The sequence below is a fragment of the Fundulus heteroclitus genome, chromosome 2, assembly GCF_011125445.2.
Source record: "Fundulus heteroclitus isolate FHET01 chromosome 2, MU-UCD_Fhet_4.1, whole genome shotgun sequence".
NCBI classification, from domain to species: Eukaryota; Metazoa; Chordata; class Actinopteri; order Cyprinodontiformes; family Fundulidae; genus Fundulus; species Fundulus heteroclitus.
This window is the reverse complement of record NC_046362.1, coordinates 28,347,576-28,375,280: the sequence shown is the minus strand read 5'-3', so window position 1 is coordinate 28,375,280 and position 27,705 is coordinate 28,347,576. Positions and strand designations below refer to the sequence as shown.

General features: G+C 38.8%; 1 protein-coding gene across 1 annotated transcript in view; it reads right to left on the bottom strand.

The window, feature by feature from the left end:
• Window positions 1-1,971: 1,971 nt before the first annotated feature.
• Window positions 1,972-27,705, bottom strand: part of mbtps1 (membrane-bound transcription factor peptidase, site 1) — a 38,115-nt gene continuing 12,381 nt past the window's right edge. Inside the window, exons 4-23 of the mRNA XM_036152078.1 lie at window positions 23,225-23,431; window positions 23,031-23,141; window positions 18,626-18,735; window positions 18,387-18,503; window positions 16,571-16,638; window positions 16,165-16,267; window positions 15,755-15,906; window positions 14,373-14,534; window positions 13,305-13,449; window positions 10,809-10,997; window positions 9,773-9,945; window positions 9,543-9,658; window positions 9,131-9,287; window positions 7,075-7,199; window positions 6,908-6,985; window positions 6,610-6,750; window positions 6,397-6,528; window positions 4,739-4,865; window positions 4,151-4,281; window positions 1,972-2,779 (exon numbers count right to left, since the gene is read on the bottom strand). Coding sequence (XP_036007971.1) covers window positions 2,577-2,779; window positions 4,151-4,281; window positions 4,739-4,865; window positions 6,397-6,528; window positions 6,610-6,750; window positions 6,908-6,985; window positions 7,075-7,199; window positions 9,131-9,287; window positions 9,543-9,658; window positions 9,773-9,945; window positions 10,809-10,997; window positions 13,305-13,449; window positions 14,373-14,534; window positions 15,755-15,906; window positions 16,165-16,267; window positions 16,571-16,638; window positions 18,387-18,503; window positions 18,626-18,735; window positions 23,031-23,141; window positions 23,225-23,431 — 2,747 coding nt within the window. The 3' untranslated portion in view covers window positions 1,972-2,576. The remainder of the gene's footprint in view (window positions 2,780-4,150; window positions 4,282-4,738; window positions 4,866-6,396; window positions 6,529-6,609; window positions 6,751-6,907; window positions 6,986-7,074; window positions 7,200-9,130; window positions 9,288-9,542; window positions 9,659-9,772; window positions 9,946-10,808; window positions 10,998-13,304; window positions 13,450-14,372; window positions 14,535-15,754; window positions 15,907-16,164; window positions 16,268-16,570; window positions 16,639-18,386; window positions 18,504-18,625; window positions 18,736-23,030; window positions 23,142-23,224; window positions 23,432-27,705) is intronic.

Sequence of the window (27,705 nt, the reverse complement as noted above, 5' to 3'; positions counted from 1 at the left end):
CAAAAACAAAGCTAACATTTGAAAGCTAAGCGGTTTTTTTTTTTTTTCTTCACAACTGTCCAAGATCTGGACTCCAGTCCAGGATCATTACAGCACATCATTTTCAGACATTCTGTTGTAGATTTGGGATCGTTGTCCTGCTCACGCCCCACTTTGAGTCAAACTTCAGCTATCAGACAGATGGCCTCATATTTGACTCTGGAATACTTTGGTAGAAATCGTCATACCTCATAAAGAAGGTTCTTGTGCCAGTATGCCATGCTTTGGTTTTGTGCAGTGCATTATGGCAAATCTTGATTTTCAGCTCATATTTCAAAAGTTTTCTTCAGGTTCAGCCAGATGCAATCTTGCTAAGTAGTACTGCCATATTCTTTTAGAGCAGGGGTGTCAAACTTATTTCTATATTGGGCCACTTTGGCATCATGTAGTCAATAAAAGGGCCAGTTGCACCTGTATAAATTACACTTTTGATTTCATAATTTCAGTTGACATAAAAATCTAAAGAATTTGACAGTCACATAAAAGTAGCACCCTTAGGCCAAGTTTATCTGCAAAACAAGTTAATATTACACTTTAAACTCATCACTCTGTTTCACTTTTTCTCCTTTTGGACATTTCTGAGTTATTTTAATATGTTGTGGAAAAACTGACATCTAGTTGCAGGATGCTGTAACTACACAGTTTCTTTTTAAAAATCAACATTCGCTACAAGAGACATAGTTTTATCTACTTTATACGCTATAAAAGGATATATGCCTCTACTTTATGACATATGCCTTTTTTTGGCTCGAGGGCCTGATAAATTGACTTGACGGGCTGGATTCGGCCCGCAGGCCTCGAGTTTGACACGTGTTTTAGAGAGAAGACTTTCTTCCAAACAAGCCAAACTTGTTCAGTCTTCTATAAATTCTCCTGTCATAAACTTTAACATTTAATATGCTAACCCAAGCCCAAAGAGTGCTAGTCTTAGGTCTTTAGCAGTTTCTCTGAGCACTGCAGGGTCTTAACTTGGGTGAATTTAAAGGGAATTCCACTCCTGGGAATATTACCAGCCATTTTAAACAACCAACTCTAATTTGTTTTGAAATAGCTGATAACCCTCCCTAAATTCATGGGCAACAGTTGATTCTTTAAGGTCATTGCTGGCGTAGGGCAAAGAGTAGGGCTGCACAATATATCTAAATTTTTTATTTATGTTGTTGAAACGCAATATGCAAATGTTACTTCATTATTCAAATACCATGAAATCAGGCTTTGTATACATGTAATATATTTGGTAACATTTGTTTGTAGCATTAAAATGTTTTACAAAAGAAAGAGGCAGAAAGATGTCTAGTTAAGAAAATTCAACTAAGCAGACATTGCTCATAAGCAACTTTTCAATAACACCTTGTTGGGATAGATATAACAAATTTTATTTAGTTCTTCCAGAAACGGGATAGGCTAATTATTATTCGGGATCCATGTTTTGCTATTAACCCAAAGCAGGAAGGAAGTAACACCTTTTATTTTTTTTGCAACTCGTATAGTCATTGCAACGTTCACCAATATCCTCACACGATGCATGTTTGCATAAAGCCGTGCAGCAGCCCTAACAAAGACCTGTATGCTCCAGAACAGCAAACATTTTTATAGAGACGCTCACTCTGATGACCATTAAAATGTATCTAAACGGCAGAACCTGACTGTGATTCGCCATTCTACATGCCATCGACCAGGGTGTCCAACTCCAGTCCTCAAGAACATGTGCCCTGCGTGTTTTTAGATGCGTCTCTATTTAAACATAGCTGAATTAGCGGCTGAACTGCCATCTCAGTATCTCATCAAATGCTGCAGAGGGCTGGTAATGACCCATTCATTTCATCCAGGTGTGTTGAAACAAGGAAACGTCTAAAAAAAATTGGAGTCGGCCACCTCTCCAACAGATCCTTTCCTAATAATTAAGTCTAACAGTAAAACAAAAACACAAACCCTTTTGATAATGCTTTTTTTTATTGATGAAATATATGAATAGATCTCCCGAAGCTACTGGAGACCAACAGGGAGGACCAGATGCATTGACTGTATAAAATATAAAAGCAACAGCGATGTTCAACAGATATGGGTAGGACTTAAAAAAAAACATCATCATCATCCTCTTCCTGTTTGTGTGGCAACTGTTTAAAGTGTTACTGACAAATGTCACACATCTGTGTTTGGGTAAGAACAAATTCAATAAATATAAAAGAAAGATACTTTACCTATAAAGAACCCATTTGGTCAAAAATGAAGAGGAGGGGAAATGCTGACAGAATGTGTACTTGGACTGTGACTGGACTTGCGGGGCCCAGACTTGGGTTTTTGTCTAATACTGTTCATTGGTCCACAAACACACACAAACACCAACGGCAGCCTTAAACGGACGAGAGGCACAAGAAACGTTTTCAACAGACGTCAGGCGTCGATTATTGTCCGGCGGGCTTTAAAATCTGGTCCATCAGCAGTCTGCCCAGACAGTTCACCTCCAACGACTTATCCCTTCAGCGTCTCGGTTCTGGAGCTGGGCCCGGCGGACCGGCAGCAGGACAAATATGCAGTCACACAGTGGGGTTTTTCCCAGCTGTCGCCGTCTGCTGCTGGAGGTATGTGGGCCGTTTGATCCGGGGTTTCCTGCGCTTGGGTTTGCTTTTGGCTTTAGTGAGCTGAACCACGAAAAAGGACAGGACCACCATGGCTCCCAGGAAGGCGAACACGGGGATGGTCTGACCCACTTCTTGGTTGTAGCGACCCGGCATTATCCCTAAAGGAGAGAACGGGCAAATGTCACGGACGTCGTTGTCAATTACAGGTGCAACTCAAATGAACATATCATAGTTCATTTACTCCAGTAATTCCAATGAAAAATGGAAATATACACCTATTATACACAGAATTAAATGTTTTATATGTTTAACTTAGCCGTTATTTCTGTATTTAAGCCTATTTTATAGTGAAAATGCTAAATTTGGAAAACGTAGGAAACCATAATTTTAGAGTGGATCAATAAAGAGTTGTTAGAAGAATGTCAGGCAACTGAAACTATATATTAATGTACTATACACCGTGTATGCATTCAATGCTGCATAACTTTGTGAATCGGTCCATGGAGGCGATCAGGTTGCTTTTTTTTCCAGCTCATTTGCATTTCTGGCACCGGTGTCCCGCATTTTTCTTGACAATGGGTCTTCTATGGGATTAAGGCTATTCCCACATGATACCACTGTCATTAAAGCAGGTATTAGTATTTTTGCAAGTGTAGACAGTTGCCAAATCCTGGTGGACACTGAAATCAGCCTCTCCATAAAGCTCGTAAGCAGAGAGACGCATGCTGTGCGCTAGACGTTGCTTGTAGATTGGCCCAGCTGGCTCTGGACGAGATGCGACACAGTGGACCGTCAGCAGATGATTTTGCTCCCAAAATCATCACCAACCGTGGAAACGTCCCACTGGAGCTCAAGATATTTGGATTCTGGTCTCATTGTAATTGTCTAATATCCTGAGAAGCTGCACATTAGGTCTTCGTTCATTGTAAGCAATAATCATCAAAAGTAACAAATAAACACTTGAAATGTGCCGATCTGTGTGTAATAAAGCTATATAATCGATGGCTAACTTTAATTTTTTAATTATAGAAATAAACTAATTTATATTTATTGCTGTTGAGATGCTGTTTAACATTTTGTATTAAACATATTAAGGCACCTTTTTCAGCCATATTCTGTTCCTTTATGGCCAAGATTTGTCATTTATTCTGTATGATTCAACTAAAAAATATGACTTCTGGTTCTACAATAGGGAAGTATATTTCAAAAGATTATTTTGGAAGTGGCGCTGCTGTAGCAAACTGAAGTATCAACATCTACTTACTAGACTTTATACTAGATTTTTTTTTATTTTATTAGCTGTGAATGTTATCAAAGTCATTGCAAACAACTCCAATATGAAATGGCTGGAACAGTATAAAAAGCTAATATAGATGGTGCCATATAATATTTAAAACATTTTTCAGGCTAAAGACTGAACTCTAAAATCTTAAACAAAGACTGTGATTTATAACTCAATACCCACAAATTTTTTGACCAAAGCTTTAAAGTCAGAGAGCTAAAACTAAAAACTTGTGGAGCTCCGTTACCTCCGGGGATGTCCCAGGCCCCGCTCTCCCCGGGGGACAGCGGCCGGACCTGGGGGCGGTACGACTTCATGTTGGGGAGAGCCACTTTGTCCAGATCCACAGAGAGAAGCTTCTGCTGCTTCCACAGGTTACTGGCGGAGAGAAAAAAAAACATCAAGACAGAGCAAAACTGAGTGCTAAAGATCAATTTTTGGTTCATGGGCTCTGTTAAAAGTTTGGAGGAGGAAGAAATTTTAATCAATTTTACTAGACTTTATATAGGCTTCTTTAGACTGGTTGTAAAATGGACCACTAAAGGAGATCTTTCCTGCCCACAGCCATCACCATCTATAATAACTTCTTGACAAAATGAGTTAAATCAACATTTAATTTCCCTTTGGGATAAATAAAGTATTTTTAAATTGAATTTGTAAATCCACTGTCATTCAAATAATAATAAAAAAATAAAAAAATAAATCCTACTGTAGATATCAGCTCTGATAAATAATGTTCACATGAAGGAGGAAAAAAAAATAACAATCCATCCATAACTTGTTAAAATAACATTACAGATCCATGAAGTGTGAATTAAATTAGGCTCAGTGTCACCTGGGGGCTGTTTCATTGAGTGGCTGTGGCTTTGCCCAGGACAGGTGGGGGCAAGCTGGGAGGGGGCGTGGCTTGGGGTCTCCCAGGTGAGCCTCCAGAACCTTGGAGTAGCGGTACAAGTGGTTCCCTGGAGAAGTCAAGTAATGTTTAATTATAACTATAAAATCAGACAAAAACAGAGACTAAAGAGGTGCAGTTCCTGCCAGAGACAGTCACATCTGAGATTCCTGTCAAACAGGCTGCTTCAGGGGAATCTGTCATAGTAAAACCACACAATAAGCACATTAAAGTTATTAAAAAGGTTACCAAAAAAGAAATTAGGAAAACATTTCTTTATCCCATTCTTAGTTTGTTCTTTATCATTAACATAGCAAAGAGTTGTTGTTTACTGCTACGATAAGTTGTTTTTCAAGAAAAAAACAACTATTATATGAATCAAGAATATTTATGCAGAAAGCCATTATGAGTTGCAAAAAGACCATAAATTAGCTGTGGTCAGGTTCCTGTCTTTAAAGTAACAGTTTTAAGGTCGCTAAAAATGTTTCTCCATTTGTTTCTTTTTTGAAGACACAATCAAACAGACTTCTTGACTGAGGATTTCCTTTTGCAGCAAAATATTTTAAGAGGAGTAGGACAGTTAACATTTTACTCAAAGGAGAGAACAGAGGAAAAAAAACGAATATGTGCCATTAGCATTCATCATTCATTATTAATATAAAATGTAACATAAAATTGCTATATTTAATCTAAAATATTTAAAAGGATAAAACATGGTCATTTTTTTAAGTAGAAAAAAAAACTGTTTAAAATATAAATCAAACAAATAAAGATGTTCTCGGGACAGTAATTTGCATTGATGACATGGTGTGTAAAAAACACCAAGTTACAGCTTCTTCACATTTCTTTATTTTTTTTTGCTATATTGCTGTTTACAAATGCTATAAGGAAGGTAAATTGCACTAGATAGGTGTGCTGCCACATTAAGCTCACAAACAATTAAGTGTTTATTTTTTATTGTTATATTTAAAAGTTCTATATTGTTTCCTATCCATTGTTAATGTTTTGTGTTCTTTTAAAGGAGTTTTGTGCAAGTTAGAAGTTTTTTTTTTTTTCTCATACATGCCTGACATGTAAAATGAATTTTCCTCCATTTACTGCTGTTGCGTCTACAGGCTCCATTAGTCAGTTCATGAGGGAGTGACCAAGGTCGTGTCTCCGTCATCACTGATGCGTTAGCGAGAGAACACAACCTAACTTCAACATTTACAGCTGTTTTATTTCAGAAGACATGACACCTCTACACAAAAGACGCTTTTCCTCTTCTCCCATGCACAACACTGGTGTCATTTCAAGATCGGGGCTTGTGTAACATTTGTTATTGTGTCATTTTTCTCATGCAAATGTAAGAAGAAAAAGCCATGTTGGCTTAAAAAATTGGCCCAAAAAATAAATAAATATATAAATCAGCCCCACGTATCGGGTATCGGTTTGGCTGATGTCAAAATAATCGGCATCGGCCTTAAAAAACCTGTGTCGGTCGAACTCTAAGTTCAACAGATACCTTCCAAAGAAATTGGGTTTCTTTAAAGATGCATCAAGGATAAAATTGAATCCTCTACTAAGGTCTGAAAACAAAATCGATTGCATTTGCCTCTCACCTTCCAGTCTCTGCGGCAGTGGCCGTTCTGCCCCTGCAGGAGGTGCCACTCTGCTGTGGGAGTGACTGAGGCTGGGAGGGGTCATACTGTAAGAAGTATACTGCAGCAGAGCATCCAGGAGCCAGAAGCAGTCTGAGGAATACAAACAGACACAAAAAACATGAACAAAATGCTTCAAATGTGTGAAAAGAGAATGCATGTGAGAGATTTCACCTTTTTGTCTGTGGCTGTCGTCGATACAGTTCGAGTCTCCGTACAGAGCGATCCGACCTCCCCCCTCTGAAGGGGTTTGGTACAGTCCCAGGATGGGAACTCCCTCCACCACAGCGGTCTCCTGCTTCAACACTTCCAGACCTGCACACACACACACACACACACACACACACATACACACTGCAGTTTTATTATCTGGCACGCAGATTAAAACATTGCCTGTCAGGCAGTGCATGGCTGCCAGCCAGCTTCCTGCTACGCTGAGCTGGGTTTAAAACTTTAAAGGGAATCCTAGTACCTTGATCTTTCAGGTTCTTGGCAATTACAATTCCATCTTCTGGGAAACGGGCAATGCTACAGCCTGAGGCGTAGTACACTGCAAGACAGCCGGAGACAAAAGCTTTATTTAGTTCCATGTGTCAACAAGGCCCCACAGCACAGCAGCAGCAGACTATCACATCTTACTGTCATGATCGGCCATGGTGAAGTCCCCCTCATACAGCCCGTCGCTGAAAGCCATCCCCCACACCGAGATCAAGTCATTCAGAGCTGGCACATTAGCGCCCCCTGTGTCCGGCATCCACCACTGCCTGCAGGTTGTAATGAGAAGATATTTCACGTTTTCAAATCTAGGCCGCATAGAGCCAGCTTAATAGCAAAACAAACAAATCATAAAATCCTGAAGTAGGATTTAAATTATTGAAATAAAGCTCTGCTTTACTCTCACTGCCCATGAACATGTCTGTAAATAACATTAAATAAAATAAACCAAAAAAAAAAAAAAAAAGCCAATGCTTTTAAATTAAAACAGAACTACCAATCATAGTATTTTAAAGCTATGAAGTTTGTATTTAAGTGCATATATCACTTTAAATCTCTGGCAGGATCTAAATGGAGCAGCAGAGTAATGGTTATCTGGGCGAGGAGCTCTGAATGGGAGAAGCCGAGATGTACGACATCTATTACAGAGAGGGCGCACATAAATAACGCAGCAGGGAGAGAACCCGTGACACAGCAAGCTGCACAACACGGTTCATCTCGGGAGCATTATTACACAATAAAGCTCCAGGTGAATGTATTTGTGAGATAATATGACGTTAATCACTGTAGTGCTGAATAATGGAGCGACAGGACGCATTGTTCACTTCACAGAGCCGTTGACTAAACAGAGATGGAGGTATTCTGCTGTTGGTTGTTGTTAAACTATTTCAGCACGGTTGAAAATATTCACATTTATGTGTCACGTAAATAAACACCTGCAGAGTCCACAGGCATAATGTAAAGTGTTGGACTACAGCGTGTAATTACAACAACTTGTTTCCATGACACTGAAAAAATTAAACTCTTCGTCAAACCTTTTAGCTCGTTCTGTATCCACTTAAACAAGCATGCACTGCAGCTTTATCTAAATCCCAATCTGCAATATGTTAATTACAAATGGCCCACATAAAAACAGAGCACTGGGGATATAAACACAGACAAAAACTACCCTTTCCAGCACTTCAATCAACCCATCTAGTAGTAGTTCAACCCTTACTGCAGCAGCTAAACTGCAATCTCTGTTTACAGTGGGGTAAAAATAAAAAAATTAACAAATAAATAAATTGTCTGGTTTTCATCAAGTTTGCAAAGTTATTTAAATATAAACTTAAGTGTACAAACAGCAGACAGCGAGTGTGATTAAGAAAAAAGTAAAACCGTAGAATAAGGAGAGGATTTTACTGACCACTCCTCTTTCATATATTTTATTGATTTATCCATATCTTTCTAATGATGGATTTTGTACATTAATTCACGTGTTGATTACTTAATAACCCCAGTTCTTATAAATCCTTATTCAACCTAATTTTGATCCTATTGTATTTACCTATTGATGGTAAAATAAAAGTTTATCCCATTTTATTTTTCCCACCACAAATTTTCTTTCTATATGGTCTATTTGCTGATGCAGTAACGCATTTTTTTAAATTAATGGTCAAATGCTAGATTATTTCATTTTACATACAGTAAATCATTTCCACGCCAAAAAGAGCAATGAAATATATCAAAATGGTGACATCTGAAATGCAATAAAGTTATTACAATTTTATTGATTTTCTGACATAACTATGCAAAACATATAGGCTTGAACCAAACACTTAACTAAAACAAACATAACTTATTTTTACTCATGTAAACATATTTAAACGCCTACATGCGCTATAGAAATGTGTGGTTATTGTATGAGCGATGCCTTTTTAAAGGGGGCGGCTTTATGCTCATCCTGATTGTGAGATTGTGATAACGGCTGCAGCAGAACGCCAAAAGAGCCAATCAGATTACTTCCAATCAGTCACTAAGTGTGCAGTTAGAGTTGTGATAGCTGGGATCTAAATGCTGTATGGTGTGTTAAGGCTCCTAAACAAGCTGAGGCAAAGTTCAACTGTTCTCAATCTGGATCACCTCTTTCTTCATCACATCAGAGCCAGAGACTAATGGACTGCTTCCGTTATGACAAGTTAAACGGTTCTGAAGTCGTTACCTGGTGTTTTCGTCGTAGAACTTGACCTTCCTCATCACCGAGGTGTTGTACCAGTCGCTGAAGATGATGAGCGACAGGCCGTTGTCGATGTCTCTCCTCAGCTTGGTGATCTCTTCAGGGAAATACTCCTCCTCGCTGTCCACCATTAACAGCGTGCCTGCAGGAAAACAAAGCAACGCCATCAATTAAACCGGAAGGGTCATTACAAAAAAAATAAGCATCTTAAAGAAAAAAATAATAATAATGGCAGAAACGTCACTGCTCTTTTTCAGTCATCAAAGATTTAACTGAAGAAATTGACTTTCTGGTTTTTGAAAACCTGCTTTACAGATGAAAAACGTGTCACCAAAAGTGACAAAATCATAAACGTCAATGTAGATAATATTTTTCTTTTCAGTTCCTGTGGCCGTACCATACTGGCTGGCGTCGAAGCAGGTGAGCGGCGCTCCCAGCACTTCCACAAAGTAGCCCATACTCCTCAGGTGCTGGTACATGTCCCTGAAGTTGGTGTGGATGTGGTCCCCATTCCTGGAGCAAGAACAATATCCACAAACCTCCATGACCAATTTGATTCACAGGGACAAATGGATGAAGGTCTTCCATCCAAAATGTCAACATGAAGCGGCTCGTATGGATGCGCACCAGTCCAGTGGGTCGTTCTTCATTCTGAGGTTGTCTCGGGGAAAGTAGCCGGGTGGGTAGCGCAGATTGTGGTACTGGTCCCACAGCACCCTCTTACTGCGAGGAGGAGTGGGAACTATCTTTACCTTTATGGGCAGTTTGACAGTGGAGGTAAGCTCCCCTCCAACTTCTGACTGCAAAAAGAAAAAACACATGGGATTAAATACAGAGGCTCCTGATAGATGCCTGAAAATGATCCACACTGGAGCCATAAAGAGTTAAACAAAACTCTATATATATATATATATATATATATATATAAGTTTATAGGCAACGAAATGCAGTTTAGGTCTAACCAGAAGTGCAATAGCAGCAAGTGCAGGATAAGCAGTGGTTCCATATGTACAGGACATGGGTTTTTACTGAATAAATATAGAGATGGATACTATTATAGACAGAATTTTACTGATCGATTTGTCCTATGAGTATAATATATAGATAACTAGTATTGTGAACTAAATTTACAGCTGGATATGTACCGAATATAATATACAGGTGGATATTACTGTGAATAGAGTTTTACAGTTATGTACAATAGCATAATATACAGATGATTATTTTAACAAAGTTTACATGTACTATGAATATATGTACAGATGGCTATTACTATAGGCAGAATTGTGAGCATGATATACAGATAGCTATTACTATAAAATGAATAAATAGAGTTTGGACAGAAGCTATTTAAAATTATATATATATATATATATATATATATATATATATATATATATATATATATATATATATATATATATATATATATATATATATATATATAAATAAAGGGCATGACTAAACAGGACACATCTAAAAAAAATAAGTAAAACCATTAGTGACTAATGAAAGAGCTGTTGTTGTGACTGTAAAACAAAAATGTCTACCAAAACTTACAAAACCATTCTCAAGTGATACCGTATTCAGTATTTTAACTAATTAATCTTTCAAAGCTGCAGCTGAGCTCATCTGAGAGACGTTTACAGTGGTTCCAACTCACGTCGTTCTCTGCGGGTGATGCGACTGTGACCATCACGTGACCCTGAGCGATTCCCTCCCACGACGCAGCTTTCTTGGCCACAGAGATGGACACGGCCAGGTAACCGGCCCACGGCCACAGCACAGGTGAGTATGACACGGCCACGTCGATGTTGTCGCCGTTTTGAGGCAGGTACGGCTGCCAGATGGGCTGAACAGAATAAGGCAGCATTTACTGGGTGGCCTTACAGGGAAGATGTTATTTTAAACTAGGAGTTCATCACAGTGCAGAACCTTTACAATTTACTGGCAGGGGTCTAATACAACTCAAATTTAAGTAAAAATAACTGATATACGGGGGAAAAAAATAAGCATGCACACGTGCATTAGTGTAACACCGGTCTAATATGAAACAGAAGGCAGTTGATCAAAACAGTGTGAATCCTGTGCAGTTTATTTTCTTAATTTCAATAAATGTTTATTATGCTATAGAAAAATAAGTTTTACATAAGGTATAAACTAAGGCTATTGTAAGATAACATATCTGTAATTTAGGAAAAATATAAGATAAATTAAATAAAGTTGAAGGCTAGACTGAGGTATAAGCTAAACTAGGATAAGATACAATATATCACCAAAAATACTGTCAATGTATTGTATTTTTACCATATATATATATATATATATATATATATATATATATATATATAAAATCCAAATATAGTAGAGGAGGAGCCTGGCTTGTAGTCTCCGCTCTCATTGATCCCAATGTTATTTTTCGGGTTAGTGTCAGGAATCTACGTGGGTCAGTGAGGTTTCTCCAGAACAAACTTGCTAATCCGGGTCATTGCAGACATTACTTTGTGTACTGGTGCACAGTCATGTTGAAACAGGAAGGGGGCATCCATCCCATAAATGATCCCACAAAAGTTTGGAGCAAGAAATTCTCAAAAGTGTTTTGGTATGCAGAAACTTTAGGAGTCCTTTTCATTGGAACCAAGACACCCAACAAAACTCATAAAAAAAAAAAAAAACAGCGGCACACTGTTCGCTGAACCTAGGCTTGTGCACTGGATTGCTCTGCATAAAGCCATGATTCATTGAGGCAGAGGACGCTCCTCTGCTCTGGAGTCCAGCAGTGATGACGTCCTTTACACCCTGCATCCAACACTTGTGTTGTACTTGTTATTGTAAGGCTCAGATGCAGCTGTTCAGTCATGGAAACCCGTTCCCTGAAGGTCACTATGCAAAGTTCTTGAGTTATTCTAAAGGCCACATTAACACTGCAAAAAGGGAGCTAAAAGCAAGTAGAATGTTCTTTAAATGACTGCATTTGTCCTTGATTTGAGCAGATAAATAAGATTATGTGTCAATGCACAATGAGTCTTTTAACCCCTAAAATAAGATAATCAGATATACGGCACTTGAAATTAGAGATGATGGAGATGAGTTGTTCCTATATTAAGAGCAAAACACTTATTCCATCGGCAGATCATTTAAACTTGCCTGCTCAAATCAAGGACAAACACTCTCATTTAAAGAAAATTTTACTTAGTTTTAGTTCCCTTCTTGCAGTGAAGTTTTGAGTCTGTAACGATGGACTCTCTGGAAGTTGACAACTTCTGCACAAAATGTCTCAGCAGTTTGTTATGAGGTTGCTGTCATACAACATGGCCCTTACTTTGTTATAATCTGTATGACTTGATTGAATCGGACTTTGTAAAATGCCTTGAGATGACATGTATCATAAATTGCCGCTATATAAATAAAATTTAATTGAATAATGCAACTAGCAGTTGATTGATGGAGATTTGACAGCTAAGAAACTTCCCAACCGGATTTATTACACAGGTGACATTGTATCACAGTCCCTTTTTTTACACAAATGTTTGCAGAAGCGCTCTGCATCCCCAGGCACTTGAAGTACACCCAAGATAAAAACTCATTTAACATAAGCTAAATTAAGATATAAAGTAAGTTATGTAAGGGATAATTGCCCTTCAAGGTGTCCATTATCAGAAATTAATGGACGACGAGGCTGCAAGGCTGCTTCCACGAAGTCCATTTATTTCTGATAATGGACACCTCGAAGGGCATTATCATGCTTATGACATGGTCACTAACAAATTTTTTTTTATATTAATTTAATTATTAATACTTCAATGTTTTTTCACTGTTAAATGGTAAGTTTTTGCACAAGAAGCGGCTCAGAGTACTATTTAATATCTCTCGTTGTGACGCCCCCGCCAAGGTAACCAGCTCTCTGTTTTGTCAGCTGCCTTGCTGTTACCTGCTAACGTTTGAGCCAACGTGATAATTTAGAACAATCAGGATATCTGAGCAGAACTTGTTTACAGGTGTCCTATAACACGTTCTAATGGACACGCTGCAGCCAATCAGAATCGAGTATTCACCCAGACCATGGTATGAATTAAATTCAAATATAAGATAAGCTCAGCTAAGGCTATGCTAATGCAAGGAACACGATTTCCCTTCATTTACAGTCTTCTTGGCTAACCTTGTCGACGATCCTGCCCGTGACGCCCATGCCGTTGAGGATGGTCACGTTAACGATGGTGGGCATTCCTCCGTAGTAGATTGGCTGAGAGCAGTAAGGCCACATGTATGGGCACTCTGTCAGGTCGATGTAGCTGGGAGAGAGACTGGGAATAAAATGAGGAGAGCTTAGAAACAAAATCCAACCCTGCTTCCACATTATCACACTATTTTCAGACTTAAATATCAAAGACTACAACTTGGAGCAGACAGAAGGCTGAAATCATGCCGTAAACTAATATTCAACGTGATGGGAGTGAAGTGGAGAGTTTTTTTTGTTAGAGCACGGTTAAAATGTTTAGTAAATACACCTATTAGACATTCAGGTATTTATATTGGAGGTATTGGTCCAATCAGAGCTATTTGTTGTTTATTTCTGATTTATACAAATGTGGATTAAAAGATTACTCCACACTGCAAAAACAGAACAAGAAATAAGTACAATTTACTTGAAATGAGTGTATTTGTCCTTAATTTGAGCAGATAAATGAGATTATCTGCCAATGGAAAGAGTCATTTTACCCTTAAAATAAGATCATTAGATATACTGCACTTAAAATAAGTTGATGGAGATGATTTCTTCCTATTTTATGTGCAAAAATCTTATTCCATTGGCAGATTATCTTATTTAGCTGCTCAAACAAAGTATAAATACACTCGTTTCAATAAACTTTTAACTTATTTTTAGTTCTGTTTTTTGCAGTGCACTTCCAGACCATGATCAATGTTTCTGCTTTTGCTTTCTACAACTGGAAACGAAATAAAAATGTAACTGCCATTTTAAAACACACTTTCCCTGCAAAAAGCAGACGAGTTTGATGTAAACCTACAGGGAGCATAAAACTGTTCAGGCAGGACTCTAAAAACCACTGGGTTGGTCTATTTCAGCGTTACATCATCTTTGGGTGTGTGTATAAAACAACATGACTTTTGCAGACTCCTGCCCTGTTTTTGTGCACAACTTTCTGTCTTCTGCTTGTTTTTTTTTTTTTTTTTTTCCCCTTTTGTTAATTCACACCAATGTGCTCACCTGGCCTGGGGTCTATAGCTGTTAAGGATCTGGTAGGCTCGGATCAGGTCCAATTTCCCGTGGCCCTGCTCAAACATGTTGACCCCGGGCAGCCGGCGGGCCGAGGCGATCAGCGCCTGCTTCATGGAGGCGGGGTTCACCAGCTCCCGGTTGAGGACGGTGCTGCAGGAGGAATCAGGCACAGACTGAGTTCATATATCTGCTGGTGTCAGATTCACCAGGATGGAGCTGAGAGCAGAGAATACGTGTGGCTGCTGTGATGTTTAACGCGGTAATGCGAGCTGACAAATTGGCTCGGCAACGAGAGAGCTTCTCCCTGCGTTGGGATGCGACACTGATAGACTGGGATTGACACCAAAAATTAAATCAGCAGCATGCCTTCGTGCTCACGGAGGATTACAAAACCAGAGATAACTACAAGGCTAAGCTTCAGCATTTTACAAAACATCCTTCATTGTTACACTGAGCTTCAGGTCGTTGGAAAAAGCTGATGATTCACACTTAATCTAAAAGCCCACGACACAGGGATTACTTGCAGATATAAAAAACATGTTATTGAGTTAGCAGAGGGAATCAGTTCTGGCAGCTTACTTTTCAACGTCTAACAGAGGCTGAATGATTGAAAAGAAAGTCTGTATGAAGAGAAATATCCCCTTTGCTGGGCTTAACCACATTCAGTGATACTAAACGTTTATTGGCTCAGGCAGAATCTGGCATTTGGAGTTTTGTATGGAGATTTCAAAGGGTTCAATTTCCAATCAGAAGCTAATGCCGCCTTGTTTTCTGAGACACAAGTTCAAAACATTTATTTTGCAGGAAAAAAAAAAAAAAAAAGCAGTTAAACATTAAAAATGATGCTGTAGTAGACCTTTTCAAAAAAAAAGGCTCTCCACCCATTTAGAAACTTAGAATTATTCATTCAGGTAGAAGGTGATCAATCGATCGATCGATAGATCAATCAGGGCTCTGTACTTCAGGTGCTTTTCCAGGCTTGAATCCACTGAGAGGAGAAATCCCAGATCTGCTGCTATTTAGAAAGTCTAATAATTTTAATAAAATGAACCCAGAACACCTACAGACGTTTAATTGCTACTACATGTCGTGACTTTCTTGGGAGGATGGGTGATTTTGTTGGCAGGGCGAGGCGGCCACCTTGTACAACCATAGGGGAAACTGAATATGCAATAATTTGTCAAAATAATGACCAGGATATGTAGACAGCACTATAAGACAACCGTATTAGCAGTTTATTAAGAAAAGAAAATTCAATTTGGGAGTGAGCTACCCTTCAAGAGTTTGTCCACGAGTGTAAAACTGAAACAACATGAAGAAAATGTAGCTGAGCTATCTGATGGCAGATCGGTCTAGTTTAAGAATCTCACCTGGCCAAAAGTGTGACAGCACCTGCGACAACAGGAGAGGCCACGCTGGTCCCAGACAACGAGCGACAACCCTCCTTCAACCCAGAACCTCGAACCCCGGAACCATAGGTTACGATATCAGGCTTTACTCTGCCGTAACCCCCCGGCAGCTCCTGCACGATGGTAGAAAAGGGAGCAGAGGCTGAGATGAGGGCTGCACATCACACTGAAAACAACTCAAAATTGATGCATGCTGTGCAGACCCGAATGCAAACAAAAATCGATTTATTTTTCTATACACTTTATTCTGAATAGTAGCAACTTTACAACAAAATTAAGTGAAACTAGTACAATAGGGTGGTGGACTAACTCCAAAACAGCAGGACAGATCATTTGGAAATATGAATGTGTGTATCCCGGTACCAACTTACCCAGGTTGTCATGCCTCTGGAGGAAAACCTTGCTATGTTGTCCTCAAAGTCGATCCCTCCAACTCCAATTACATCCATCTGGTCGGCTGGATTGTTCAGGGTTCTGAAAGTTATTAAAAATTTATTTTACAAGGCTAAAAGGTACAATTTACATTCATCTTAACAACACAAATTGTTTCCAGCTAACTAAGCTAACTAAAGCCCTGAAGTCAGAAATTAAACAGGGAATTGTCGCCCTATAATTTATCAAACTGGTTCTAGAGCAAGTTCAGAGCTAAGTGGTCAATCTTTAACATAAAGATCTTTCTAAGACCCACTGAATCAGGGTTAATCAGACCAAAATGGGATTCCTTCAATCCTTGTACGCATAATTTCTGCCGTGTGGAAGCTGAAAAGACGAACGTACCCATACAGAGGTCCGTCGTTTCCGATAGCAGAAACCATGATCACTTTGTTGGCAGTCAGCTCCCACACCTGTCAGTCAAGCATACAAAGGAAATGTAGTAAGAGTTTCTATTTCCAAGGTCTTCCATCCTTAAATTTTCATATTTTAAGGCGGTTTCCTCAGTCATATTTCACATATCTCTTCCCCTTATATTTTAAGCACATTTTAAAACACATCAACCAACACTATGCTCTTTAATGGATTTGGTTTTGAGTTGAGAAAAAATTATTTCCATCCATTAAGAATCCTGCAGCACGTTGTTCTCCACTGTAGTCATTGTTTATCAATTAACAATTAATTACATTTATTAATAATAAAAACCAGGTGAAAAATCAATTAGTTTGTATATGCCATGGTCCCTAAAAAGAAAACCATAGTAAAAGGGGCAGAAAAAACATAAACAATGCGTTTCCTCAACAAATTTCAACACAAAACTACCAGACATAAAGTCTATTTCTGATAATCTAGCTGTGGGAGAAAAATCACAGTCAAAGGGTAGCTACACAAAAACTGTCTGAACAACTAACTCTCCACTACGCTCCATTGTAGTGAAAAAAAAAAACGATGTAATTAGCGACGCCATGAGAGTTGTACGCCAGAGGACCAATAAACTCCTCTTTCCACAACTTGACACTTTTATTGCATTTCCAATAATGTTCCCTTCAACCAAAGAGGTTGTGTGCTTGCTGCCTGGCTCACTGCAAGCAGCTACTTGATACACAAGGACTTTTTATTTATAGCTGAATTGTAGATATTTATTCATTCTGGTTTTAGTCTGATTCTGTAATGTTTGAGTGAGTTTCCAGTTTTGAAAGTCCATCACTCACACCTGTTTAATTTTATTGTATTTTACAGATCATGACAATAAAATCAATTAATCAATCAATAAAATTGAGCCCAAAATAATTCACATCCCTGGCAGATTTAGGTTTCTACGTCAAGCTAACTTTATTTATATATCATGTTAGGATCACAAGAAATCTGTCCGACAGATAATCTGTTGTGGCAGCTAAAGATTAGGGTGATGGGACAGAGGCCTTCCAAGACTTGGAGCTTACAACTAAAGAGAAATTGTAAAAACAGAAGCGAAAACAGACAAAAAGCTGATCATCCAATGCAAGAATGCTTAGATTGCTGTAGTGTCAACACAGATTTTTTTCCCGCGATAATTGAGAAGAGGATAAATAATTTGACAAACCATTTTAATTAAAACAGAGCAGTATTTTTTTCAAAGTTTACGCTCACACTTTAAACCAGAGACATAAAATTGAAAAGTTGTGTTCTATGTGTATGTAAATTGCTAGCATTGGTTCGTGGAGGGAGGAATCTTAAAAATAAGTAATTGTGGCAACTGACTTTCAAATATTTATGCTTGAAAAATAATTCAGATATGCAATATGGAGGAGTAAGGTCCTCTAATGTGTAGCAAAACTTAAAGTCTTGGCCAGTGAAAGCAAACCAAGATTGGAAACTTTGCATGTGCCATGAAAGGGGATTTTCTTATTCAATTAATGTACTTTTAAAAAGACCAATTAAACTCTGATCACTCTCAGAAAGCCAACTTGTTTTTGAACTCCTCAGGGAGGGAAGAACACCTTAAATTGTTGTTGTTGTACATGTTTTCATGCACCTGGTTTGACTTGTTCCAACTGACATTTGACCTGCTTTGCCTTATTAAGCTGCTGCATTAAAGAACGCTTCACAGCACTTCATCAGCAGCCACACCACAGTTTTACGTTAAAAAACCTTCTAGACTACACCCCGCTGTCTGCTGTACCTTATCGACGAAAGGGTGGTCCATGAAGTCAGGTCCCCCGATGCTGAGGTTCAAAACATCGATTTTCTTCAAGATGGCGTAGTTGAAAGCATCCAGAAACCACGAGGTGTAGGAAACCTAAAATGTGGAAACCGCACATACTTTGGTTTCATTTGAGACATAATTCTGTGTTTAGTGTTTTCTTGTATGCAGATAAAATCCGACACTAAGCGCATACGATGAGCATGTGCTGTGGGTACCTGGTTGTTGGTGAACACTCTAAAGATGTGGAGCTCAGAGTCGGGGGCAAAGCCCTGACACTCCCTCATACTGGCTATAACTCCTGCAACAAACGTACCGTGGCCCAGGCCTGAAAAACAGGACGAGCAGTAAATCATGAACAAGATCATCCGCGAAAACTGCAACCTGTCACACCTTAACGTGTTCTTGAGTTCACAATGCAGATAATGCATCATTACACACTATTACATAAAAAAAAACATACGGATAACTGATAATAATATGGGTTCCTACATATTTGAATGAAAGAACTCCAAACTGTTCCAGACTTCTGTTTCAAGAGCTCATTTTTAAATCTAAAATAGTGCTTCTGTGCTTTTTTGTCTCTCTGGTTGTGTCTTTGCTCTGTCTTCTGTAACCCCCAGTCGGTCGAGGCAGATGAGCGTTCACACTGAACCTGGTTCTGCCGGAGGTTTTTCCTTCCTGTTAAAAGGGAGTTTTTCTTTCCACTGTCGCTTCATGCATTGTCAGTATGAGGGATTTCTGCAAAGCCATGGACAATGCAGATGACTCTCCCTGTAGATCTACGGTTCTCCAGGAGGAGTGAATGCTGCTTTCAAGACTTGATGCAATCTGCTGGAATTTTACTTTGTAAATTGCCTTGAGATGACATGTATCATGAATTGGCGCTATATAAATAAACATTTAATTGAATTAAGGAAACAATTAATGTATTGCCTGCAGTGAAAAAACTGGAAGGAGAAAAACGAAGAAAGGAAGGAAGGAAGGAAGGAAGGAAGGACAGAGGGGGGAACAAAAAAGGGCAAAAGGAAGGGATAAACACAGGTTATAAGGATAGGTGAAGCGGAAAAGATACGGAAGGAAATAAAAAATGCTGGAAGGAAAAACATTTAAACAATGGGATAAAAAATAAAGTCTGGAAACACAAACACAACATATTGCCAAAAGTATTCACTCATCCATCCAATCGCTTCCACCGCCGTGGGTGTATAAAAAAATCAAGCACCTTGGCATGCAGACTGTTTCTCCAAACATTTGTTTGTTATAACAAATTATATATAATTTGTTATAACAAAACGGAAGAAATTGGGGACGACAGCAGCTCAGCCATGAAGTGGTAGGCCACGTAAACTGATGATGCGGGGGCAGCGGATGCAGAGGTGCATAGTGCGAAGAAGTCGGTAATTTTCTGCAGAGCCACCGATCTCCACGCCTCCACTGGACTCTGGAGCAGTAGTTCCCAACCCTGGTCCTTAAGTACCCCTGTCCTGCATGTTCTAGGTGTCTCCTTGCTGCCACACACCTGACTTATATGAATGAGTGACTGGGAGGCTTCTGCAGCCTTTGATGGCTACTGAGGAGGTTAGGCAATCATTTGAATAACAGAGACGCATCTAAAAACATGCAGGGCAGGGGTATTTGAGGACCAGGGTTGGGAACCACAGCTCTAAAGTAGTTGAGGTGCGTTCTTTGTGATGAATGATGAAAACATGACTGTGCACCAGAGCACAAAGCAAGGTCCATAAAGACAGGGGCGACAGTTTGGTGTGGATGAACTTGACTGGCCTGCACAGAGTCCTGACCTCAAACCAATAAAACACCTCTGGGATGAATTAGAGCGAAGGCTGAGAGCCAAGCCTTTTCGTCCAACATCGGTGTCTGACCTCAGGAAAGCACTTCTGGAAGATCGGTTAAAGATTCCCATAAACACTCCAGAAGATTTGAAGCTGTTGCAGCTACAAAGGGTGAACCACCATATTGAACCCAATGGATTAAGAATGGGATGTTGCTGAAGTTTATATGCGAGTCAAGGCAGGTGAGCGAGTATTTTTGGCAATACAGTGTATGTTTCTGTCCTCTCATTTCCTTTTTCACACTTACACAGATGTGTAAAAATGCTAAAATCAATTCCAGAAATGTCCAGGTTCGAAAGGAATCCCTAATAACTGCTAACAGAAAGAGAGTCCCGTCCTAAGAAAGAGAAAAAAAAAAAGTTCTTCAAGAATTAATAAAGGAAAATATTCTCTAAATTAAAGTACTTTTTTAATATCATTCTGCCCACTAGAGATGTAATTTCACCACTGCGGTCTCTGGCTTCGAACCCGTTTATTACATGTGCCAAGTCAAAACATGTGTGGGCAGACTCCTGATTGGTAATGTAGAGCCTTTTGGGAAATGAGCACAAGTGATAAAGTGGGAAGTCTTGGATTTTATCAGCTGGGAGGTTGGAGCAAAGCCCAACTTGGCCTCAGCTCAGAAATCCATGATAACAGAGGTAATCAGATTACTGATAATCAGCCGTTAAATGCTAGAGAAAGACCAATGTTCAGTGTTGTGCAAAGTTGCATCTAACCAGAACTAGGTCAAAGTAAAAGGAACCAGTTCATGGGTTTACAACCCAGTAATGATCTAATTCAGTGCCGTGTATTTGTTTTTATTGCTTTATCTCCTTCTATTCCCTGTGCTCAATTCTAAAAGTTCCTCCATTGTGATAAACATAGGATAAACAAAAAGGTTTACTATTGTATTTTATGATGTTTTACACTGTTGTGTTAAAACCAGTATTAGTTTGGTTAATAAAAGTGAGTAAGACTCAAAACTCTCATAACAGCTTTTATTTCTACGCATGCAAACGCAGTGGGAACACAACCCTTTCTACAACAGTATTAGGATTGTGGGGAAAAAAAAACAAAAAACTTGAAATGGAGAAATGTTTAAAGGTCTAGCTTTACTGGGAGATGCTGAACTAATATTTAGCTGTATAACCACTTTCTCTTAGACCTGTTTTACCTCTGTGTTGCATGGAGTCGACCAACCTGTACGCAGGTATCCTAGCAGAGGACGGCCGGATTACATTCCACAATTTCTCTGGATTTACTGGTTTTGCCTCTGAAACGGCACTTTTGATGTCACCGCACATGTTTTTTTGTCGGATAAAGGTCCGCTGGGCTACTGAGGTTTTTGTGTAGTTGAAGCAGAACTGTCAGGGGTATTTCCCCTTCAGGATGAGACTACAGGACCTCTTCTAATATCCGGATGGATGTAAACTGATCCATTTAACGCTGGTATGTGATAAATAGGCCTGACACCATAGTATGAGAAGCATCCACATGCCTGTGCTTACAATGCTTCACAGTGTACATTGGCCTTGATTGCAGTGTGTGGGACAAACTCTCTGCAGCACCCAGACCCAAAAAGAACAATTGTACTTTCATAGTTCAAGAAAATGTTGCACCATTTCTCTTTGAGTCACTCAAAGCAGTTTTGTTAAGTCATGCCGTCTGCCTTCTTTCAGGTTTTGCATTTGAGATGATTTTACCGGCGCAGCCTTTCAATATTCTGCACGTCTTTACATGTTTTCCTCGCTCTAAAGAAAGTGCACATTTCTTTCTTCTATACTCAGATTTACTGCACAATAATCAGCAGGCAGAACCCTTGTTGCCATCTTCCTTGAATGAACACCACCTCTGTTTGTTTTTATCAATAACATCGCCAAATGAACTCTACATACCTACACTCCACATTATTTTGAAAAAATATCGTCCAATTAATAATTCAACTATACAGAATCAGCAGCATGTTTTCAATAAATCAGGTTTTCTATGAAACCAACATACTTATTAGTAGATTTATGCCACAGAGAAGGTTAATTTCTTTCCACCAAAACTCATTTGGTCTGTGATGTAGGACTGCCTTTATTTAAAAAACAACTGGTTGTGGAAAAGCCTATATAGCCTGAACTTGTGAGCTGGCAGCAAGCCGGATTTCCAACCTCAGGAGTGATTCCAATAGATTTTTCTAATTTGAGAATTACTGTAATTTTCTGTTTCAGGTGTGGTAGGAGTGGTTAGATCTCAGGGGCAGACTAGGTTCAATATTCCCAGTTTATTAAAACATGGCCGATCTCGCTCCATCAAACCCCCGCAGGCAGTTTGGTGGTTCTGGACTTCATTTGATGTTTATTTTGGCTCGCACCACGAAGCCCAACTAAGGCGATACCAAACGACGGAAAATAACCGATTTCCACAGCCAATTGAATTAACCGAGATTTAACCCTAATGAAGAAAAACTGAATAAATAAAGTCATAAATGAGACAGAGCTGCCTGCTGTGTGGGAGGGAGCAAGATGAGCCAGAAACGTCAGGAGCAGCGCTGTCTAAACAAACTCAGAACAAAGGCTTAATCAGAACTTTATAACAAAGACACCCACCAAACCGGCAACAGATGATACAGACAAAATAACCTAAAACCCCCCCAAATATTATCATTTCCTGTACACACCCTGTTATTTAATATCTTAATACCAAAATGAAAAATAAAGCGTCTCATATCTTCAGATCTTTCTGTTCTCATCGATAAAATGAGTCTAAACATTTGACTAAAAAGCGGCGTTGATATCCTCACCATCATCCAGAGTCTTTTCATTGGTCCAGTTTGTCCTTTCCTTCACGTTCTTAAAATGCGGGTGCTTCTCGCTCAGACCTGTATCAAAAACTGCTACCTTCACGCCAGAACCTGCACCCCGGGAAAAAAAAAAGATTTGATTAGAAAGACAGGCTCAGATTATTTTATGTTGCACAAAATGATCACCTTCTTACCAGTGTGTCCCATCTGCCACAAAACATCCGCCTGCAGGATCTGAGCAACGTGGCGGGGGATGGCGCGCAGCAGGCGGCGGCTGGAGTGGCGGCCGGTGGCGTGCCAAAAACCCGAGCCGAGCGACAGGCTGGTTCGCCTGAAGGGCCGAGACGACTGCCATTTTTGGGAATCCGGTGGGCCGTTGCAGGGTACAGCAGGTTCAGGCGCTATGAAGAAAATAAAAAAGGAGTAGAGATAAAAAAAACAGTCATACAGAGTTCTGATCAATTAGGTGCTTCAATCATTAAACCGGTCAATTTCACTTTTATCAATTTGCCGACACGACGCAGCCAATCGTTTTAGTTAAGATTATTACACTCATCCGATTCTGGTCACTCTCTTCATAATGTTTTACTATTACAATGTGTGGTGGATCACAGATGCCTAATTTCATGTCTGCATAATCTTAGTCAGTGTGAAGGAATCCATTAATTAAGCAAGAGCAGAATTTAGCACAGCTTTCTGATGCTTTTAAAGCAGGAGGTAGGAACCAGGTAGGTACGGGCATAGACATTATATAGGTAGACGCCCCATGGACTGGCAGTGCCTTCTGGTGCAGACGTTTCAGCGCAGCCGCCATCTTGGATGGGTCTCTCACGTGACCCCAGTGCATTTATTTGTACTAAAGAAGCTGTTTGCCCAGTTAAAATAAATCCCTGAATTTTTACCCGATTTTCACATGATTTGGTTTGTTACAAACGGCAGAGATGTGGTTATGATACAGGACGCTGTCACACATAAAAAACATGTTTTAATATTGAAATATGTTGTTTAAACAACGTATTTCAGAAATGTATGCTCTTTAACAGACATATGGCATATTAATGTATAAATATGTGGTTTCATATGGAAATATTTAGTTTTATGCCATTTAACAAAGACAGATGCGTTATGGCATATTATTAAATATATGAATACATGCTTTCATGCTGAAATATTTTGTTTTATGCTCTTAAAGATACATGTATTGCATATTAATAAATGTAGAAATTAATAGATTTAATATTTTAAGAAATAAAACAAGTTGGATTGTTCACTTAAATTTATATCCCTCGCTCTCACATGTACAACTATGAGCCTTCTCTACAAACCAACAATGACTTCGTCATATTATTGCGTGCTGTGCATGCACACAGTTTTTTTAAAGGCCTGGAAAAGTGTTCTTTAAAGTTTCCAAGTCATTCTAGTGTTTTACACTAGCCTGCTTGCAACTCAGGCTGGAGCCTAAAACCCTTGAAAAACAAATGTTTTGCGCAGCTTCTTGGATGTCGTTGTACTCTGTAACTCCAGGGTACTTAGTTTGTGAAATACAGCGATAACAAATTAATAAACCCAACTGTTGGGTTTCTGCATTGTTCTCACCAAGTAAAAACTTATCTTCAGAACCAAATCTCAGCCCAAAATGGTGATCGGCATTGTGTCATCTACTTTTAGTAGTTATCGCCGGTTATTGCAACAGTAAACTGCAGAAAATACGGGCAAAGTTGCTCCCTCTGTGTTTATTCCCATTGGCTGCTATACCAGCCTTGAGAAGTAGAGACCCATCCAATATGGCAACAATTGTTCCAACGGCTGCAAAAATCCTTTATGCTGATTATTAAAGCTAAACAAATGCTAACATGTTTATTTATTGTTAACTGTAATTGATTTTATTGCTTGTTAACAAATGTATGGTGTTCAAAACAAGATTGGTGGTCTGTCCGTGTCTTTGTGACCAGAAATATTTCCAAACAGGGACATGTAGGAGTTTATTTGAAGGCAGCCAATAGGCAGTGTGCAGAAAAAAAACTTTTCACTCCAGTACTTTCTCTGGCATCTCATTAGGACTTTAAACCACAACAACATCATGATGGAAAATTTAACAATTTTCAACTACGGGTTTCCTAATTTATCCATAAATTTATTTATTTATATATATATATATATATATATATATATATATATATATATATATATATATATATATATATATATATATATATATATATATATATATATATCATATGATGAAAATTTGGATTCCAAAATAGCAAATAACCAGAAGAAAAACCTGTCCACATTATATTTGTTGTTTTATTTTCACTTTTAATGACCCAGAGTATTTTAATTCTGTGTTTAATTATCAACAGACGGCTAAATTTGGTTTCACAGAGAAATTATACAAGAAATCTGATTACATTTGAGCCAGAACGACTAACAAATGTGTTGAAGTTGAAGGCTGAACCCAGAAACATTATGTCACACTAATAAGCAGAAACATTATGTTACACTAATCAGCCCTAACCAGCAACAGTAACACTAAGTTGCACGAGTCGGTTCTTAACTCTGTTCCCAATGATTTCTGTTTGGAGAGGTTCTCATCTTAACGCAGAAAGTGACTATACAGCAGAGCGCTGCCGCTTTATGTCCACATAAATTAACATTTCTAGTGGGGAAATATGATTCATGTCAATCACGGTCAGAGCACAGGAAATGTCTAAGAATATTTGGCAGAACTTTAGAATAACTACAACTTATTTAGCATTAATTAATCATGAATAAATACTTAATCAATCCGGCAATCGTCATTAATTAGGGATGACTTCTACTTGATAAGTGTAGTTAGTTATTATAAAGTGCAACTAAATATTGCTCCATGCTGCTCCAACTTGTTTTTCATACTTTGTGAGAACAGGTAAAATTACCTAATCTAACTCATCCTGTTTGACAAGTTAAATGTGTGTGTAGCGCAGCTGAGGCTCGAGCTTGAATTGCACTGAACCTTCCTCCTATTCTCTGGGTAAATCATCACCACAGATGTTAATTAACTATCCATTTGTCACAACACTGAATGAAACGTGACAGATTTTATTCTGCAACATCTCCATCGGTCTCCCCAGATGATTCCAGTTTGTTGCAAATACCACATTCCCTCCCTTTAACACTGTTGTGTGATCGTCCGCTTGGGGAAATGGAACCAAACCTCGTCACCACATGCATTCTTTATTGACTTGCACATAAAATACAGCCAATAATGTGAAGTCGTTGCAAAAGTGACACTGAGGCATACTGGGTTGGTCTGATGTTGACATTTTAATGCATGTATGTCAAAATCAACAGGCCTGTGGAAAAAGAAATGTGTGGAAGTACTGTGCTTTGCAAAAGTATTTATACCCTTTTTTTATTCTTGTGACAGACCCAACAAAAGTAGGGAATAATTGTGAAGCTATAAGAAAATGACACATTTCTTCCAAGAAAAACTACAGTGCATTCAACCCCTTTTAATCTGATTCCCCAAAAATAAAATATAGTACAATGAATTGCTCTCAGAAATTACCTAACCTTAGCCCGTCTGTGTGAGCTCTAATCTGAAAAGAAATTGTTAAAATGTTTTGACCTACATATAGACCATATATGTAGACCATATATGGTCTAATCATACCCAGAACCAGACATGGAGAAGCAGCATTTAGTTCATATGCTCCACAAATCTGGAACAAACCTCCAGAAAACTACAAATCAGCCAAAACACTGAGTTCTATTAAATCAAGACTGAGAACCCACCTGTTTAAAGCTGCTTTTTACCGATAATAACAGGAACACTGACCAACATATCTGATGTGTATTCATGTTTTCGCCTGACGCAATTTAATTTGTTATTGGTCTCATAACCGGTGACCATTTCGATGCGTTTGTGATGTTTTTATGTTTTCATGATGTAAAGGACTGCTGAAATGTGCTATACAAATAAACTTGACCCTAAACACACCATCCCTTTGGTGAGACTTGCTGGTGACACTATCATGCTGCAGGGATGCTTTTCTCCAACAGGGACAGACAGGCTAGTCAGAGGTCAGTAGAGGACAAATACCAAAAAAAATAATCATTAAGGAAAACCTGTTAAAGGCTGCAAAATACTTAAAACTAGAGCAGACATTCACCTTCTAGCAGGAAGACCCCTAACATATAGCCAGAGCTGCAAAAGCTTTGATCGATGCATGTTCGTGTTAAAATGGCCCAGTCAAAGTCCAGACCTAAATTCATCTGGGAGTCTGGGGAAAGACTTATTCTGATGTTAACTTCATTTTCAGTTTTTAGGCATATGAAGCTGCTGGAGACATGCACCAAAAGATTTGCAGGTGTGATTATAATGAAAGATTGTAGTTTAATTTCAAACTCAGATTTTTCCTTGGAAAACATTTATAAAGCCACGTATCGTTTTCCATTTCATAATTATACGCTACCATCTGCGGGTCCTTCAGATGAAAAACACTGAGGTTTGTGGTCATAACACAACAATGGGAAAAGGCTCTGGGGGTTATTAATATTTTTAAACGCCACCTTTCAGAAGAATAAAAATGGTAAACACGTTGGCATTTTATGGATTTTTAGTGTTTTGAAGGGAAACAATTATAGGAAATAAAAAGACGGTTTTTATTGTCTTTCAGATCATTTCTCCCAG